At 34.1% G+C, this 21619-nt stretch overlaps 1 protein-coding gene across 1 annotated transcript in view; it reads right to left on the bottom strand.

The window, feature by feature from the left end:
• MEI4 (meiotic double-stranded break formation protein 4) overlaps positions 1 to 14771 on the bottom strand; it is a 293732-nt gene extending 278961 nt beyond the window's left edge. The window contains exon 1 of the mRNA XM_044674540.1: positions 14694 to 14771. Within this exon, the coding sequence (XP_044530475.1) occupies positions 14694 to 14771 (78 nt within the window). The remainder of the gene's footprint in view (positions 1 to 14693) is intronic.
• Between the last annotated feature and the right edge of the window lie 6848 nt (positions 14772 to 21619).

Below are 21619 nucleotides of genomic sequence, written 5' to 3'. Positions count from 1 at the left end.
TGGGGTATAGAATTCTATCTTACCCCACAGAGAAGTAGAAGGGGAATAAGACAAGGGAAGAGGGAAGCAATTAGAGGGAGAGGAAAATAAGGGGGGATGACAAAAAGCAAAATGCTGGTGAGAACAGAGAGAAAGGGAATAGAGAAGAATTTAAAGGGGATAATATGATGGAAGGCAATACACAGTTGGTAACCATAACTATGAATGTAAATGGGATGAACTCACCCATTAAACAGAAGCAGATAGCAGAGAGAATTAAAAACCAGAATCCTACTATATGTTATTTACAAGAAACATATTTGAGGCAGGATGACACACACAGATTCAATGTAAAAGGTTGCAGGAGAATTTATTATGCATCATCTAAAGTAAAAAGAGGAAGAGTAGCAATCAAAATACCAGACAAAGTCAAAGTAGAAATTGATCTGATTAAAAGAGGTAAGAAAGAAAATACATTTTGCTAAAGGGTACAATAAACAATGAAGTAATATTATTACTAAACATTTATGCACCAGATAGTATAGCATCTAGATTTCTAAAGGAAAAATTAAAGGAGCTTACGAAGGAAATACATAGTAAGATCATACTAGTGGGGGATCTCAACCTTCCTCTTTCAAAATTAGGTAAATTGAAGCAAAAAAATAGATAAGAAAGAAATAAGGGAAGTGAATGAAATGATAGAAAAATAAGAGTTAATAGATATCTGGAGAAAACTGAACAAGGACTAAAAGGAAAATACCTTCTTCTAAGCAATACTTAGTACAAATTCAAAGATCAACCATGTACTAGAGCATAGAAATATTGTAAACAAATGCAGAAAAGCAGAAATAAATGTAACTTTCTCAGATCATAATGTGATAAAAATTATAATTAACAAGGATCCATGGAAAGGCAAAATTAAAATTAACTGGAAACTAAATCATCTAATTCTTAAAACCTGATGAGTCAAAAAAGAAATCATAAAAACAAATATAGACTTCATTAAAGAGAATGACAGTGAGGAGACAGACTAAAACCTATGGGATACAGCCAAAGCAATACTTAGGGGAAAATTTATATCTCTGAGTGCATGTAGTAACAAAATAGAAAGGGAAGAGATCAATGAATTGGGCTTGCAACTTTAAAAAATTAGAAAGAGAACAAATTAAAAATCCCCAGATAAAAAACTAAATTGGAAATTCTAAAAATTGAAGGAGAAATCAATAAAACTGAAAGTAAAAGAACTATTGAACTAACAAATATGACTAGGAGCTGATAATTTGAAAAAAAACACAAATAAAATAGATAAAGTACTGGTTAATCTAATAAAAAAGAATAGAAGCAAATCAATAGCATCAAAGATGAAAAGAGTGATTTCACCTCTAATGAAGAGGAAATTAAGGTAATTATTAAGAACTATTTTGTCCAATTATATGACAATTTAGGTTAAATCGGTGAATATTTACAAAAATATAAATTGTCTACATTAACAAAAGAGGAAATAGAATACTTAAATAATCCCACAAAGAAACTGAACAAAACATCAAAAAACTTCCTAAGAAAAAATCCCCAGGGCCAAGTGAATTCACAAGTGAGTTCTATCAAACATTTAAAGAACAACTAATCCCAATTTTATACAAATTATTTGACAAAATAAGCAAAGAAAAAGAATTTGGTAAGACTCCTTATGACAGAAATATGGTATTGATTCCAAAGCCAGGCAGACCAAAAACAGAAAGAAATCTACAGACCAATCTCCTTAATGAACATAGATGCAAAACAATATAGTACTGGCTAAGAGACAGTGGTGGAGCAATGGAATAGATTAGGGGTAAATGGTCTCAGCAAGCCAGTGTTCAATAAATCCAAACTTCCCAGCTTTTGGGAAAAGAGCTCACTATTTGACAAAAACTGCTGGGAAAATTGGAAAATAGTAAGGAAAACATTAGGTTTAAATCAACATCTTACAACTAATACCAAGATAAATTCAAAATGGGTAAATGACTTAAATATAAAAAGTAAAATCATAAATAAGCTAGGTGAACATAGAATACATGTCAATATAATACAATAGTATACATGTCAGATCTGTGAGAAAGGAAGCAATTCAAGACCAAGCAAGAAATAGAGAACATTACAAAATGTAAAATGAATGACTTTGATTATATCAAACAAAACCAATGCAACCAAAATCCAAAGGAAAGCAACAAACTGCAAAAACATTTTTATAACAAAACTCTCTGACAAAGATTAAATTTCCCCTAATATATAAGGAACCAAATCAAATTTACAAAAAATCAAACCATTCCCCAATCGACAAATGGTCAAGGGACATGAAGAGGTAATTTTCACATGAAGAAATCAAAACTATCAATAAGCACATGAAAAAGTGTTCCAAATCCCTTAAGAACAAATTGTCAATAGAAATTGTATAAGTTTTACCTTTTAAAGGTCCTGTATTTAATAATCAGTAAAGATTATGCAGAGAAATAAGATAAAAATTCAAAACTACTAAATACCTAGTTTATATTCCATAGTCATTAGAATATCAGAAGCTCACTATCCATCACAACCCAACAAATGAGAAATTGACAATACTATAATACAGACCTCAAAATATTTCTGAGAATTCAACAAATAAACTCTGTTGGAACAGGACAATGATCACCAACTAGCTATTGCTCAATCATCCAGATATTATTCATTATTGATTTAAAAAATTAACAATGTTTTAATACCAAATACTTTTAAAAGCAAGGGTGTGTGAATGCTTTCAAAATATACAGGTGTAGTAGAAGAAATCACATGTGGGAACAGGAAATCATTCCTATAATCCAGTCTGCTCTTTGTGCTGCCCCAATGGTGCTTTTATTGAGCCTACAGAACAAGCTCACATTTAAATATTTTTAATTAAATTACAATTTTTCAGTCAATTACAAAAAGTAGTCAGCTTATCTATTTTGTGATAATCCACAGAAAAATAACTGCAGGATAGTAACTAGTTCCCAAACTGTTTTTATCTGAATTTCTTTTAAAAATGAGAGAATAAATAATAATATTAATAGCATCTGACATATAATACTTTGCAAAACATTTTACAAACATTATTTCACCAAATTTCACAAGAATCTTAAGGTAGATATTATAGATTATCTTTGCAGATGAGAAATTTAGTAAGTTTCAGCGATATTAATTAAATTTCATGCCCAAAGTCATATAGGTAATAAATATCAGAGGTGGGCTTTTAACCTACTATTTCCTGAATACATCCAGCACTCTAATCTATTACACCACCTTCTCATTTCCTGGTTTCCCAAACAGAATACTCAAACAGGCTGATAAAATGATCTGAACATGTTTTTCAAAGATAAAAGATAAAAGTAAAACAAAGTATATTTAAGTCTCATTTGATATCAGATAACATCATATTTGTAAATGCGTTAGCACAGTGCCTGGCATACTGTAGGCACATTAAAAATTAAGCCTGTAACCATCCCTGGTTGCATAGATTAACTGTGGAATCTCTATTAAAATCGCACTCCAAAGTTTCATTGTGTCATGGATGTCATCCCAAGTTTTTGAAAGTTATATCACAATCTATAAAGGTTTTGAAAATGACTTTAGTGGAACTCTCATCTGAGGAGAAGTCTAGCTGTGTTTGAAGAAATTCATCACCAGGAGGGCTGTAGGGTTACAATTTCTTTAAGCACAGATTGTCACAAATTTTGTATACTAACCCATAGTGGAAAACATCCTGTTTCCCAAAACTGCATCCCAAAGAAAAAACTGTTTTTTCTTTCTGGTGTGTAAATCAAATAAGCAGAACATGCAGAAAGAACACCGTGAGGGAAGCCAAGATGGTGAAGTATAGACACCAACCCAGGTCAACTCTCACAACTCTAACTTAACTTTAAAATAAGTGCTCAAATAAAATTTTTGCACGGCAGAGACAACAAGAGGTCAGAATGAGATGTTTTTCCAGTCTAAAACAATTTAGGAAGTCAGCAAGAGCACAACCCATGCAGAGACAATACCAGAGATGGGCCACAGAGGCAGCTGCAATAATCATAGCAGGAGCAACTCCAGGGGATCTCATCCCAGGGACAGTAATGGAGTCAGAGAACTGATCAGAAAGAGATTACAGGGGTCACACTGCAGGCACTGGGTGTAGCTGGCTCTGACTGTCAACTCTATTGCCAATATGAATTCTGTGTTACAGGGCAAAGAGGAACACTTGTGGTTGGTCACAAGAAGCAAGAGACCTGGTCATATCTCCAAAGCCAAGAGGAGAGCTAATGCTTGTGGTTGTGTGAGGGAGAAGGGATCTTTCCTGAGCAAAGACCAGAACAAACAGACTTGGAGACTTCAAGAACTAGCTCTGGAAACAGTAGCACAAAAAAAGCCTAAAACCTGAGGCACTACCTCCCTGCCAAGTTCAGTTTTAATGTTAAGTTCAAAGTCAAGAAATAGGCTGGGAAAATGAGAAAGCTTGACCATAAAAAAACTACTACAGGGTAGTGAAGACCACAGCATAAATTCAGAAGATAACAACAATGTGAAAATAGTTACAAGCTAAGCATCAAAGAAAAATACTAAAAAGACCGAAGTCCAATAAGAATTCCTTTAGAAGCATTAAAGATACTGAAATGGTAGATGGAAAAGAATGAGAATGATTAAAAAAATTATGAAAAGAAAATAACTTGGCAAAAGAGGAACAAAAATTCACTAATGAACACCTTAAAAAGCAGACTTGGATACAAATTAAAACAATTCTGAGATATCATCTCACATCTAACGGGATAGCTAACATGACAAAAAGGAAAATGATAAATGTTGGAGAGAATGTGGAAAAATCTGGACACTAATAAACTGCTGGAGGAGTTGTAAATGATGAAACCATTCTAACAAACAATCTGGAACTGTGACCAAAGGGTTATAAAACTATATTATAGCTTTGAGATCTGCATCCCAAAGAGATTAAAGATAGGAGAAAAGAATCCACCTGTACAAAAATATTTGTACCAGCTCTTTTTGTGGTAGCAAAGGATTGAAAATTAAAGGGATTTCCATCAACTAGAGAATGGCTAAACAATTTGTGGTATATGATCATAATGAAATATTTTTGGTTCATAAGAAATGAGAAGCAAGATGATCCTTAAAACCTATAAAGATTTATGAAGTGAGCAGAATTAAGAGAGCATTGTACACAGTAACAACAGTAATGTATGATGTTCAATTGTGAATTATAAACAAGGCAAGGATCCTGGACAACTCCAAAGAACTCATGATAAAAAGAATATCCATTGCCATAGAAAGAACAGATGGGTGTCCAAATGCAGATTAAAACATGCCATTTTCACTTTATTTCCTCAATGAACTTTTCTCTAGTGTAAATAATGCTTCTTGTTTCACAGCATAGTAAACATGAAATTATGTATTTTATGATAACATATGTATAACTTATATCACCTACTTTCTTGGTGGGTGGGAAAGCGTGAAAAGAAGAGAGAACATGGGTTGCAAAATATCAAAAAATTAGTAATTAAAATTGTATTAACATGTAATCTAGAAAAAAATTAAAATTAAAAAAGGCAGACTGGAACAAATAGGAAAAGAGGTAGAAAATTTCACTGAAGAAAAGAAGGGATACAAGTATCCCTTCCACATCTCAGCTTTACCCATTAGTTTCCAAACACTGAAGATCAGCAAATAAGAAATTAAATGGAAAATTTAGAGGAGTTTTGCAGAAGTCATTGATGACAAACTAAGGCCCACAGGTGATGCATAAAAAAAAAGTTTAGAAACTCAGAAATGCATAAATTACATTTATCACATTGTGTAATATCCATATATATCTTTTAATACCATAAATATACATAATTTCTCTGTTAAAGTTTGGGGAAAGAATGGAAAAAACAACCAAATGACACACAGAGACTATAGAGATATTTTTTAAAGTTTAGCAACTCAAAATGCATATGAAATACTGTAATACCCCATAAAATGAAAAGAAAAAAAAATCAGACATCGTCTCCAGTAAGAAGGGAGGATCAAAGATTTTACAAAGATTTATTATGATTATAGGAGTGCTATATCCCCAATTCCCATAATGAGGAAGGGATATCTATAATTCCTTATAAATTTGAATTGGGCAAGTGAGATTTAATGACTTTATAAAGATGATAAGAAACAATAAAGCAAAATCAAAAGAATAAAAAAAGAAAAGAAAATGTGAAATATATCATAAAAACTGACCTGGAATATATGTCAAGAAGAGGTAGTCTAATAATTCTTAGATTATCTGAACATCAAAAAAAGGTGTCTAGATAGCATGTTACAAGAAATTATGAAGGAAAAGTGACCAATTAGTTTGGATCCAATGGTTAAAAATAGAAATCGAAAGAATGTATTGATTCCAAAAGGAAAACTTCTAAAAATATTATTGCCAAATTTTAGAGCTCCTAAGTCAAGGTGAAAATATTGCAAGTAGCCAAAAGGAAAAAAAATCATGGAGGTTGGGCAAACAGAAAATTTCCTTCACCTGAAATCCATTTACACAGCATCCTTTTTAACTTATGTGTTCATCTTACATTGTCCCTTTTGAGAGATAAATTATGCTGATACCCACACTGTGGGACTCTTTATTGGGCTTTGCTTTTGGTAAAGTGCTGTAGGTGTAGGTCTCTGGCTCTCTGTGCTCTACTCACTCAGCTGAAAGAATCCTTTTTTTATTCTCTCTCACTTTATTATTATTAAGTCCTATATAATAAATACTTTGAGTATGTAGTCATTTTTATTCTCGCATTTATTTTTGGCAACCATGAAGGGATTTCAGAACTTTAAAGTGAGAAAGGGAAAACCCGGGTTTCTTCTCCTGCCAGGGGCTCTCTTCTTCCCTCTCCCCTCTCTATGATCCTATCAATTTCTGATATTAACTCAGTGACCAAGAGTCATGAATTAAGCCATTCTAAAAAGTGTTAGTGGTTGGTACAAAACAAAATTAATTACAAAACAGAATCACTTTGATTTTCTAAAAGTGATAGTTGACCAAACTGGGAAAATAAGCAAAATCTTCCAGTTAGATCATTATAAAATAAGAAGAAATTATTTTATAAATTATCTAATAAATATCCATGATCAGTAGAAAAGGGGGAGAACAGTCCATCCTTCAAAAGAGATTCTAAATCTAAATCCTAAAAATCTAAGAGATTTGTTGCTGTTTGAAAATTAGCAATAATAAAAGTCCAGGATATAGAGAAGACAGAGAAAGATATTGTGTGCATCACAAGGTATAATTCTATAACCAAAGTGAAAGGTTTTATAGAATTCAGGGATAAGATTTTCCCTCTCAGTCTTGAGAACCACTTTGAGACTGAATCTTTGAATTGGAAGGCAGAATTAAATTCCACTCTAAAATTATTAAAGGGACATACAGGTTGAGGGAAATAGAAAATAAGAAGTAGTGAGGACCTTAAAAACTAAGCATCAATAGCAATAAAATCAGCTACTCCGGCTCTACCCAGGACTTAAGCTGAGCCAAAACAAGGAAAACACTAGCTTCCACATAAAAGGCAACAAGTAAAAGGAGAAACTACAAGGAAGGTTAAGCTTCAGCAGAGAAAAGAATGACCAAAAGAGGGATCTCCGATAGCAATCTCAGAGCAGAAAATTAGGGCTTACGTCTCTAGTTATAGCCATTTATAAAGAAAGGGGCTCTTCTTCCCTCTACTTTCTATCCATTCATTAGCAGACATTGTAGGGGGCAGCTGGGTAGCTCAGTGGATTGAGAGCCAGGTCTAGAAATGGGAGGTCCTACGTTCAAATCTGGCCTCAGACACTTCCCAGCTGTGTGACCCTGGACAAGTCACTTGACCCCTATTGCCTACCCTTACCACTTTTCTGCCTTGGAGCCAATACACAGTATTGACTATGTAAGAGTTTAAAAATAAATAAATAGTAAATAATAATAAATAAAAAATAGACATTGTAAGTTGTTCTTATCTCTATACCAACACTTTTAGTAACCTGAAGCTTCTTTTTACTGTAAAAGAGATTAAATAGACATGAACACCAAATAGTTAGAGATAAACATAAATTTAAATTAAAACAGAGAGCCAAACTTCTAACTAAATGCCAAGCATTTTTCTCTTTGGATGATCTTAGCAATTATGATTGTATTTCTAACTTTTAAAGCAGCAGAGAATGAGACCATGTAAACCTAAGGACATTATACTGTCCTTTTGAAGAAAAAAAATAAACTCATTGTTTTAATAGAATATGGTTACCTAAGTATCTAGAGACAAAGAGTGGAGGCTGCACAGATAACTTGCAGTTAGGCAAGTGCACCCTTCGGTCTCCCTCTGTAATGGCAGCAAAAAGTGCTACATGTCAAGGCTCATCTAACCAGAATGATGACAATAAGAACATATAGGAATGGATAAATTTGAACAGTTATTATTTCACTTGTTCTATTTACATTTACAGAGAGTGAAACAAAAGGGAGGAAGCATACTCAAAGAGAAAGGTTTCCAATAACAAAATGTATAATAATGACAAAGCCAGACTCCTAATCAGAAAGAACTGAATTCAAATTCCATTAATGACTCACACTGACAAAATTTAATTTCTCAAGTGTTCCAGGTAACTCTAAAAGACTTTGAATTGCAAAATAGTTGCTAATCTGAATTAGGGAAGAGAAAGAGGCAGTCAAGATGACAAAAATTCTATCAGATATATTGGCATCTTCTGTTCATCCTTCAATAATCTCATCTGCATTCCTTTAGTGGCTCTGCCTTTACCTGGGCCAACATTTTAACACAAAGTACCTAAACCAATATGATCTACAAATATGAATATACTTTCTTTAACTTACCCTAGTCAGTTAAATGATAAATATTTATTAGGTGCCTACTATGTGTCAGGCATTATGTTAAATGCTGGTGAGAAAGAAAGGTAAAAGGCAATCCGTCTCAAGAAACTCAGTGTCTCTCACAGGGAGAGACAACATAAAATAAAGTAAGTGGAAATAATCTACATGTGGGATAAATGAAAAATAATCAAGAAAAGTGCTAGGTTCTGAGGGATTTATGGTAAAGAACGTTACCCACATTCAGAGGAAGAACTGCAGGAGTGGAAACACAGAAGAAAAGCAGCTGCTATTAAACGGGTTGAGGCAGACATTTTGATTTGAAACTACCACACCAATGCAATGATCAACAATTTGGAAATAGGTCTTGATCAATGACATGTTAAAACCAGGGGAAATGTGCATTGGTCAGGGGTGGGGGGAGTGCGAGGGGTGAAGGGGAAAGTAGGAGCATGAATCATGTAACCATGTTAACTTTTCTAAAAAATGAATATTAATAAATGTTAAAAAAAAGAAAAGTGCTAGGATTAAGGGAGAGACTTCTTATAGAAAGTGGAATGTTATCTGAGACTTGAAAGAAGCTATGGAAACCAGGAAGTTTTAATAAATAGGAAAAGCATTCCAAGAATGGGGGCCAGTCATTGAAAAAGCCCAGTCAATTTTTTGTCAGTTCTCCCCTCTACTCTACTTTGATTTCTCATATACACAAATCACACTATTGTCTGGTAATTTCATAGAACTCAAAAGATTTTTAGAAAAAAGTAAATACAAAAGGCAAGTACCAGACTCTCCAAACACTATGTCTGTAGTGCTACTATTGGAGACTTAATAACACTGATCTCACAGTCTTAAATTTCTTAAGCTATTATTTTATTTCCTTTTTCTGAAAGACAGGTAGTTAAAAAGCATTAAGTATATCTTACTTGCTATATCATCTATCAATGACTAATTCTCTAGAGAAAGAAATGATTCTACATTTTATTTTCATTTTTCTCTAATCTATGGTCACCAAAGTTCTTCCACATCCTATTAAGAGCCTAGTACTTAAAATTTAGCCCTCTCTAGATTGTGCTAAAATATTTCTGACAAGGATGACTATATCACTGCCTAAGCTGTACAATAAAATTGACTGCAAAAAAACTGAAATGCTACATAAAGGTAAAACCATCATAGTAGTAGGATTCATGGTATCACACTGAAGTAGAGGCATATGCCCTAACCATTTGACCTAGAGAGCATCAAATAATTTTTTTTAATGAAGAGGTGGTGGAGAAAGGCTTCTCCAGGCTGTTACCAAAAACTCCTAATGAGAAGTGACAGTACTGGAAACTAGTTGAAGTTACTCTTAGAAATGCCAAGAGGCGTAGCCAGAAGGGACTGTGTCGGTCAGTGATTCACCACTGCCAAAATCCTTTCCTCCTCTAATGGAAATCAATGTACTGTGAATAAAATTACATGGCCACTTAGTTCACATTCATTTTCCATAATGCAATAATAACTAACTGGAGGGAAAAAAAACCTTCTGAAATGAAGACCCCTAAATTTTTCTCTGTAACATCCTTCCACCAAACATAATTAAAAGGCTGAGTTCATTCCTATATTTTTTAAATAATATTTCAATCTATTATTATTTGCAAAAGGTGTGCTATTACAAACTAGAATGAGATAAAGGAAGAAGAGGATATAAAGGAGAGCAACACTACTGGACTGATGGCTAAAATAAGCATCTGACATTGATGTGGAGGGAGAAGTTATATAACTTAGCCTAGAGGTGTTATTTTAAAAATGTTTCTGTCATGGTATCGAAGTAACCCTGAGCTCTCAAAGTCTTTGTCAGAACCCAAGTTCCTGCCTACCTTCCCATGCTGCATGGAGGTAGTAAAGAGGAAAGAGCATAGGTTGGGGAATTAGGGGACTAAAGTAAAAATCCCAGCTATTCTTGGTGATCTCTGGAACCTTGGGAAAGTCACAGAAGTTCCAAAGGCCCAATTTATTTATCTATAAAAATAAATAGCTGAGACTAAATAACCTTAGGCCTACATGTAAAAGGATCAACCCAAGTAAAGCTCAGAAAGGTTTATCACCAAAAGAAAAACATCTAGTGATAAAGTAATGTGGTAAAAGAAAAAAAAATTCATTATTTTTATTTAGGTATTTGGTGTTGCTAACTACATTGTTGTAGATTACTCTCACTAATCAAGGAATTTTGAGGAAGTATTGAATTATTATAATTTATTATTTAAAGGTAATAGAGGGAGGAAAAAGCATGATTAATAAGATGAGAAATTTGAAGTTTGAGGATGTTCAGAAATTATCAAAATGCACCCCTAACCTAATGGCAAACATCCAATCAACCATGCCTTCACATCACTTTTGATGGCCTCATCACTTTCCAATTAATTCCAAAAGAATGGTGAGGCATAAAAATTGACACATGTGTGTTTATATAGACATATATACATACATGTATATGTACAGTTTGTAAAGTAATTTACATAAATCCCATGCAAGTCTCAAAACAATCCTGTGAAGTTATTACCACCCACTCTACAGGGGAAGAAACTGAGACCAAGACAGGGTAACTTACACAATAGAATCACACACTTAATTGGCAGATCCAGGATTCAAAACAAGAATCTCTGACTCCAAATTTATTTTTCTTCTTTTGCCCATTTTCTGGAAACAGATTTATTTACCACTCTCTAAACTCCACTTAAAAAGGTATTAAATCTGATATTTACAATTCTATTTTTCCTTACAACTCCCACCATGTGCCTGCCCTTTATTCTTCAACATCTTCACAGAACAGTTTTTAATCAAGTACACTATGCAGATTATTCCTTTTATATATGTTTACACATTTATATAATACAGGTCCATATAATAAGAAAAATACTAGCTAGCTCCACAAAAGTTCTACTCTCAACCTAATAAGATCTTGCCTTATGATCCTTTTGTTACCCTAACATCCATATAGAGAAAACATGACTCTTTAGAAAAGTAATATGTTACAAACATAAAAGGACCATATTTCTGAACTTAAGGTTTTCTATGACTCCATAAGAAATAAACATCTTTTTTCAGTTCACTCTGTATAAACAGGCATATTAATGGAATGTTAATGGAGCTATGAACTGGTCCAGCCATTCTGAAAAGTAATTTGTAAATATGCCCCCCCAAACCACTATACTATACATACACTTTGACCAAGCAATGCCCTACTAGAACTACTCCTAAAGAGATCAAAAGAATGAGGAAAAGTACCCATATATACTGACGTTATCCAAAACATTTTTTTGAGATACCGAAGAACTAGAGACTAGGGATTAGATGGGCAAACTATGGTAAGTGAAAGTGATGAAATATTATTGGCTCCATAAGAACAAACAAAAAAAGGTGGATTCAGAGAAAACAGGAAAGGCTTATTTGAAATGAGAGAAATAAATAGATATAGAACAATTTTACAATAAGATTTGTTTTTTAAAAAATTTAAAAGACAAGAATGCAATGAAGAGCCATAATCCCAAAGTACCTAGTATAAAACATACACCTCCGAAGTGATGAACTCCAGACACTTAATGAAAAACACATTTTTACAATCTTCCTATTATAATATATACAGAAATGTTTGTTTTACTGAGAAAAAGAATTTCAACCCTACCAACATCCCAAATTTCCTCCATTTGCTTTTTCACATTTATACCAGCTATTTAAGAGTCACACTACCTCCTTAATCAACTGTATCCTCCTAAACCTCTTTCCTCAAAGTTTTTTTTTTCCTTTACTCTTTTGTACATTGTGTTTCATCACCCTGGTTCAAATCTCTTATGTTCTTCCATCTGAAGACACCTTCCTACTTCATATCAGCTGAGTTCTCTCATTCTACTCTGATTCACATGTTAAAACTAACAAGATTGCCTATATAAACTTCATTTTATTCATGAGGAAGATGAAATTGAAGCAGTAGAAGTGATTTTCAGGCGGTCTGTGAAAGTGGATAGGGAAAAGATTACATCTTTATTTTCACTAATCAACCCCTAAGTGAAATTTATCATTTCTTTCCATTATGAATTTTAAGAAAATTCCCAAAAGGATCCCAAGATTTCACTAGTCTTCCAAGAGGATTTATGCTACCAAAACGGTTTAGAACCCCTTTCTTAGACTATTCTTGGGGTACTGTTATGTGTTAAAAGGCTTGAAATTAAGTCAAAGCGCATCACAGCTACCACCTCTCCTCCATGAAGTTGACCCTCTCCCCCCCACCCCTTTTACATAGAACTTCTATTGGTACATTATGTCTCAGAGAAAAGATAAGCTCCTTTTAGAGAGAAAAAAAATTTTTTTTAATTCCCAGTAACTAGCACAGTGCTCAGCACACAGTATAATCTTGAGTACAAGGCTAACCTCATGTGGACATATGATAAAAGTAAAGTGTAATTCACTAAAATCTTCAAGTCACCTAAAGAGTTGTATCAAACAAAAGCACTTATTAATTGCTCACTATGTGCCAAGCAAAGTGCTGGAGATATAAAGACACATATACAAGGTGCTCTAAAAGTCTTAGAACATTGTTAAGCACTCCCTCACTAGCAATTTCTCTCTCACCCTATATAGACATATAGATGTAAGAGATATAATATTAATTGCCACTGAAGCTATATAGTTATATACAATACATATTTGTATACATATATGTACATATGTGTATTATTTCATACTGTGATATACAAAGAATATCCCCAAAATCTTAATACAACTTTAAGCTATATATATCTTATTTAATGTGAACATACTATGAGTGTTAAAAAGTCCTACTGCAATTTTAAGCTTTAAAAGTTTATTAATAGCAATATTATGTATAATAAATATTATAACACAATGTTTACATGTGTGCATGCATATATATATATATATATATATATATATATATATATATATATATAGCACAGAGTGTATTTGTACACACACACACACATACACAGACATACACAATTTGTCCTCTAATTCCCACTAATTAGCATGGTATCTCTGGCAATAATGGGCAGTTAAGAGGCTCTGACATCAAGGAATTTACCAGAAATTTTCCAGACCCTGAACTGACTATGGGGAACTCGCCCACAAATCAGAAGCCTCTCTATTCTCCCAGGGGCTTCAGGATCAATGTGAGGGTTTCAGCGAACCAGGAGAAAGTGCCCCCTCCCCCACAACCTTCCCACCCAACCCCATCATGGTTCCCTACAGGTGGTGGATTCAATGACGCAGAGGTTCTTAGGAGTCAAGAATCATAGATTTAGGGCTGGGCCGCCACTCTAATCTAACACCTTCGTTTTAACGGATAAGGAACCTGAGAACCAGGAAAAGAAAAAAAAAAAAAAAAGAAAGAAAAAAAGAAAAAAAAAAAAAAACGATTTGCCCAAAGTCACAAAGATAGCATGAACCATCAGGGGATCTGAACTTTTACTCTCTTCCTTCCAACTCTAAGAGTCTATGAAGCCTAAGAATTAACTCAATTAGAATCCATGATCCTCCTGAAAGGGGACTAGCTCCAGACAGCTACCCACCCACTCAGACATCATTCTTCCAGACTCGAGGGGGCGCACTGTATTGGGTCCACACAGGGGCACAAACTGTGCAGGCATTGAGGCGCCTGGGGAATGGAGGAAAGTGATATTATTTATTTCTCACCTACCTCCTCTGTATTTGTAGAAGCCGGCAGAATCCCTCAAGACAGAAAACAAAAGCTCCTTCCTGAGGCTGGGTTAGGAGTCTGAAGAGACCAAAGAAGCAGTGGGGTAAGGAAAGTCAACCCCTACAGGGAAATGAGTCTGGGTCATATGCTTCCCCTTACCTTGGACCAAAGAAGAGACTCGCTAACTACAACTCCCAAGCTGCCCCAGGAATCACCTTCTACTGATTGGATGATCATTTTGAAAGAGCGCTGTATTTACCAATCAATGGAGAAACTTTCCAGGCGCGGACCACAAGAACCAATGGCAGGAGAGACATCCCTCAGTGTTTCTAATTGTGTTCCTTCTCTCAGTTGCCTCTGTTGAGGTGCTTAAGTTGTCTTACTCAGGTGCAAGGATTCTGTAATTTAAACGCTTAAGTGTTTTGGGTTTTGTTTTTTTTTTTGGAAGGAACTTGTCAGGCTACTCTTGGGCTTTCCATTTTGCATGAGATTGAGCAAATTGTACACACCAGCTCCAGCTTGTTAACTGACAGGAAGAACTTATTAATAATATTCATGGGCCACCATATCTCTCTCTCTCTCTCTCTCTCTCTCTCCTTAAGAAGAACACCTTGTTCTCTTCAGCACCTGTTACACATTACTAGACACTTAGGAAAGCCTAGCACAATACTGGGTACATATTAACCCTCAATAAGTACCTCAGGTAAATTAAACTGATAACAGATGTTTCTAAAAAGAGCTCCTTTGAAGCTTTAATAACTAAGTGGGCTTTATTTTTAATTAGAAGCATGAGATAGGATCCTCAAAGAATTTTTTTCTTTTAGATGTTAAACAGTGCCTGTTCAGTCTCATTTTGACCACTAATAAGATGTTGTAATTTTATTCTTATTTGATTCACAAACCATTTCTTCACAGATGAAGCAGAAAAAAAAAAGATCAGTCTGGCTAATGTCACAAATATTGCCAAAAGAATTATCACAAATATCAAATGAGAAAATTTTTAACTAATACATTTTCACAGTACTTGCTAATCTAATTTTATACATTTTTATCCTTTCCATTTACAGACTGTGTTTCAAGAAATTTAGACACCTGCCATCACTGTATCATGAAGAGAATATAGTATTTAAAGGTATGGATGTGAATAAACTCACTGTTGTTTGAATTTTTTCTTTGTTTCATATAGTGTGCCAGAAAGAAACCTAGAGTAGAATTCAGTCTATGCAGATTATCAGAAAATGCCTTATTCTCCACAGAGATAAAGTACAGAAGTGAAGAAGACCTTAGAGATTATCTAATATAGCATTCTTATTTTAAAGGTGAGGAAACTGATTCTCCCTAAGGTGAGATAAAAAAACAACAAAACAAAACAAACTGATGGTTGAGCCCAGATGTCCTGATTGCCATTTCAGATATCTGTTTACCTTATTCTAGTCTTAGCTCTGATACTAGTTAGGGCAAGCTATTTCACCTATTGACCTCAATTTTTTTTACCTGAAAAATGAACTTCAGAGTTGGAAAGTTCCTTAGAATGTGTCTGCATTCTAAGGAGCTTTCCAACACTGAAGTTCCATGATCCCAGAAAAAGCCTCATTTTAGTAATTATGGCTTAAAATCATATTATAGAATTTTAGAGCTAGAAGATACCTTAAGAGTTACCTAGTCTAAACCCCTCATTTTACAAATGAAGGCAATGAAAGAAAAATTAAACAAATTTTTCAGACAGTAAAAAGCAGACCAAGATTCAAACCCAAACTCTTTTTAAATCCAGTATTCTTTTCATGAGGCTAGGATGCATTTTCATATACAGGTAAGGGAATAAGTTGATACTATCTGTGCTAAGAGATGAGTGATAACTGATATTATATAGGGAAAATATATCTAATGGATTCCTGGATGAGAATCCCATAGGATAAGAAAGTAAGGAGGCTTTACAATTGCATCTTTTCAGAGAACTCTTACATTAATAAGATCAAGAATCACTAAATTATAAGGCAAATTTAATCATCTTTGTTCATTCTGGTGCCTTTTAGAAAATATTCTTAGTAACTGAAATGATCAAAAATGGCTACACACACATGTAAATACTGAAGGACTTTTAAGAATCCATATATCCACTGAACTAAATTCTAGATGTCTTAAGACAAAACATTGAAGCAAATGTGGAAAAGTTCAAAATTCAGAAGGCTAAATATATTCTTATTGATTTCATTTTAGAGTTAAATTGAAATGTAAAATAGGAATCACATACATTTACCCAGAGGATAAGGAAAAAAAACCAAATCAATGCCAAAAAGAAAATAATTTATCTCAGCTTATATTAAAACATATACCCCCAGCTAAAAAGGTAAGAAATCCAGAATTATTGGTTAGTTTTAGATGAACTTAATAAAGTCAACAAAGCCTAATCAGGATTATAAAATGAAACATTACTATATAAGCAATAGCCTACAATGTTTTATCCTGGGTTTATATTGCCAAAGTCTAACTTTGAGGCAACCTCCTAAAATCATAAATCTCTGGCCTATGTTTCTCTCATCCAAAGTTACCACTGGAAAATCTCTGAATAGCATAAAACTTGTGTTTAGATCTCCATATATAATGGTAAGAAGAACCCCAAGCTTCTACAAAAGCATTCAAGGTCAGAATATATATTGATTAAAAAGATAGCTTTTTTTCAGCAAAACTTTCTGCAGAAAACACATGAAAAGTATTCACACTAATTTGTAAACAATTAAATTCCTCTTTCTATCCAGGGACATTCCATTTGGGACCTTCTACAGTGCTCTAGACTCATAATACAATCCTATGGTTTAGTTTCCCCACAAAGGTAACAAGCTTGAGATCCTGAGACAGCCTTATCTCCTAATTAAATCTGATATATTCAAATAATTACAGTGAGAGCAAAGGGAAAAGTCCTTGTCTCTTGCTCCTTCGTAGCATGGCTTATTTCTTTTTCATTCTCCCAACCCTGGGAACCACATCTATAGTGTCATTCTTATCAAAATCCTGTTATTATATACTGCCCAAGAACTTCTTTCTGTTGAAGGCTGGCTCCTGGGATTTTCTTATATTCAAAAGGATGGCACTGCCCCCAAAATATCTTTCTCACTGTAGAGGGCTAGATTCCATGACTCTAGAACTTGGTATTGTGAGGGGGTGAAGGGATGAAGGTAGGAGTATTGGAAGAAGGAAAGGATGGATGGGGAAAAGGAAAGAGGAGGGGAAAGGAAGGGAAAGGAAGGGAAAGGAAGGTAGCAGTCCCCAACCCTGGCAGGGGGAAATTGACCAGAGCCCTTCAGGACTCAAATAAAATATCAGAGAGCAACTTTAGGGTTAAGAATAGCTAGGTTTTATTTAAATTAGAAAGGGGAAGGTCTAGAAAAAGCTAGGAGGTAGATAGAAAGGGAAAAAGGGACCAAGAGAGATCAGGATCCAAAAGCCTGGAAAGGAAGTGGGAGGTGTCAGGGGAAGTTGTAGAAGGGAGTCCTGGGAGTTGTAGTCTCCCAGGGCTTACAATAATTTTAAATGCCACAGTATATTGACAAAAAGGTAACACTGAAGCCTACAGAATCCAACTATTCTCAGGTATTTTCTCTCAGGAAGGATAGGTTCTAGGATCTTTTTCTTTACAAGTGACTAATGACAGTTGAGGAATCTTCTTCCACCTTTAATCACCCCTGGAACAAAATTCAAGATCCTGGGATTCAGAAATTCTCTAGGAAATTGACATCCCAGAAGTCTCTCTCCCTCTAGCAAGATGACTAGTTCAGCAAGAAAGAACTGAGTTATCTCCTTTCAGACCTAATGGGAAAGAGTGTTTATAACTGTTTTGTGCATTTGTCCCAAGAAAGCCACTCAAGATTGCCCTTTTAAAGGCAAAGAACAAATAGGTGGCTCCAGCCCGTAATAGCCCAAGTCAGCTATAAAAAAAAAAGATATAAAGTCATAATCAAAGTGTCATCATAGCATATTCTCATCATCCATGAAAACTCACCTCACTAATTCCTTATAGATATTATATTATTGTTTTAGAATTGCATATATAATAGACCATTTGATAAAATAACAAATGAGCATTATTGCACATTATAATTAAATGACTAGGAGGAAATGTGGAAAAATTGGGATACTAATAGACTGTTGAATGGAACTATAAACTGATAAAACCATTCTGGAGAGCAATATGGAATCAGGCTCAAAGTTCCATAAAATTATGCATATCCTTTGACCTAGCAATATCATTACTGGGTCTGTATCCCAATGAGATCAGAGATAAAGGAAAATGACCAACCTGTTCAAAAGTATTTTAGCAGGTCTTTTTGTAGTAGCAAAGAATTGGAAACTGAGGGGCTGCCCATCACTTGGGGAATGAATGAACAAGTTGTGGTATATGGTTTAATGGAATAATATTTCACCATAAGGAACAATGAACAGGATAAGTTCAGAAAAACCTGGAAAGACTTAAATGAACCAATTCAATGTGAAATAAGCAGAACCAAGAGAATAACATATACAGTGACAGAAATACTATACATTGATCAAGTGTGAAGGACTAAACTATTATCAGCAAAAGAAGTCTCCAAGATAGCCACAAGGGGCTCATGATGAAAATGTAATCCACAACCAAAGAAAGAACTGTTGAAATTTGAATGCAGATGAGAGGAAGCCATTTTCCATTATATTTCCTCCATAAGATTCCTATTCTGTGTGTGATGTGTATTTTCTTTAATTATGGAAGCAATATGTAAATATGTATTACATCAAAAGTATAAGTATAATTATAACCTGTATCAAAATATTTACCACCTCATGGAAGGATTGAAGGGTATGGAGAGAGAAAATCTGAATTTTAAAATTTCAAAAACAATTGCCAAAATTTTTTCTACTTATAACTGAAATAAATTTTAAAATTGGGGAAAATACTCATGACATTTGAAAAAATAAGATTGAGAAATTATTTTTATTTTTTTAATTTTATTTTTTAGAAAAGTTATCATGGTTACATGATTCATTTTCTTACTTTCCCCTTCACCCTCCAACCTCCGTCTCTCCCTTACCCCCGTAGTCCATGCGCATTTCCACTGGTTTTAACATGTGTCATCAATCAAGACCTCTTTCCAAATTGTTGATAGTTGCATTGGTGTGGTCATTTCAAATATACATCCCCAGTCATGTCCACATCAACCCATGTGTTCAAACAGTTGTTTTTCTTCTGTGTTAAAACTGCTGTAGTTCTTCCTCTGAATGTGGGTAGTGTTCATTTTCATAAATTCCTGAGAATTGTTCTGGGTCGTTGCATTACTGCTAGTACAGAAGTCCATTACATTCTATTTTACCACAGTGTATTGGTCTCTGTGTAAAATGTTCTTCAGGCTCTGCTCCTTTCACTCTGCATCAATTCCTGGAGGTCTTTCCAGTTCACATGGAATTCCTCCAGTTTATAATTCCTTTGAGCACAATACTATTCCATGACCAGCATATACCACAATTTGTTCAGCCTTTCCACAACTGAAGGGAATACCATCATTTTCCAGTTTTTTTGCCACCACAAAAAGTACGGCTATAAATATTTTCGTACAAGTCTGTTTATCTTTGATCTCTTTGGGATACAAACACAACAATGACATGGCTGGATCAAAGGGCAGGCAATCTTTTATAGCCCTTTTAGCATAGTTCCAAATTGCCATCCAGAATGGTTAGATCATTTCATAACTCTACCATCAATGCATTAATGTCCCAATTTTACCACATCCCCTCCAACATTCATTACTCTCCCCTGCTATCATTTAGCCAATCTGCTACTTGTGAGGTGGCAACTCAGAGTTGTTTTAATTTGCATTTCTCTAATTATTAGAGATTTAGAACACTTTCTCATGTGCTTATTGATACTTCTGATTTCTTTCTCTGAAAATTGCCTATTCATGTCCCTTGCCCATTTGTGAATTGGGGAATGGCTTGATTTTTTATACAATTGATTTAGCTCCTTGTATATTTGAGTAATTAGACCCCTGTCAGAGTTTTTTTAATAAAGATTTTTCCCACTTTGCTGTTTCCCTTCTGATTTTGGTTGTATTGTTTTCGTTTGTACAAAAGCTTTTTAATTTAATACAAATAAAATCATTTATTTTACATTTAGTAATTTTCTCTAACTCTTGCTTGGCTTTAAAATCTTTCCTTTCCCAGAGATCTGACAAGTAAACTACTGTATGTTCACATAATTTATTTATAGTTTCCCTCTTTATATTCAAGTCATTCACCTATTCTGAATTTATCTTGGTGTAGAGTGTGAGATGTTGATCTAAACATAATCTCTCCCATATTGTTTTCCAATTTCCCAGCAGTTTTTGTCAAATAGTGGATTTTTGTCCCAAAAGTTGGGCACTTTGGGTTCATCATACACTGTCTTGCTGACATTGCTTACCAAAGTCTATTCCCCTGATTCTCCCTTCTGTCTCTTAGCCAGAGCCATATTGTTTTGATGATCACTGCTTTATAGTATAGTTTAATATCTGGTACTGCTAGGCCACCTTCCTTCACAATTTTTTTCATTATTTCCCTTGATATTCTTGATCTTTTGTTCTTCCAAATGAACTTTTTTATCATCTTTTTCTAATTCAGTAAAGAAGTTTTTTGGGAGTTTGATAGGTATGGCACTAAATAAGTAAATATAAATAAATTAATTTCGGTATAATGGTCATTTTTACTATGTTAGCTCGTCTTACCCATGAGCAATCAATGTTTTTACAATTGTTTAGATCTAGTTTTAATTTTTTGGAAAGTGTTTTGTAGTTGTTTTCATATAATTGCTGTATTTGTTTTGGTAGATAGATTCCTAAGTATTTTATATTGTCTAGGGTGATTTTAAATGGTGTTTCTCTTTCTAACTCTTGCAACTGTGATGTGTTGGAAATATATAGAAATGCTGATGATTTATGTGCATTGATTTTGTATCCTGCAACTTTGCTAAAGGTGTTGATTATTTCTAGTAGTATTTTAGTTGATTCTCTAGGATTTTTTAAGTAGACCATCATATCATCTGCAAAGAGTTATAGCTTAGTCTTCTCATTGCCTATTTTGATACC

This window comes from Gracilinanus agilis, chromosome 4 (assembly GCF_016433145.1).
Source record: "Gracilinanus agilis isolate LMUSP501 chromosome 4, AgileGrace, whole genome shotgun sequence".
In the NCBI taxonomy this organism is placed as follows: Eukaryota; Metazoa; Chordata; class Mammalia; order Didelphimorphia; family Didelphidae; genus Gracilinanus; species Gracilinanus agilis.
The sequence above is the reverse complement of the archived record's forward strand: the minus strand, read 5'-3'. Positions and strand labels throughout refer to the sequence as shown.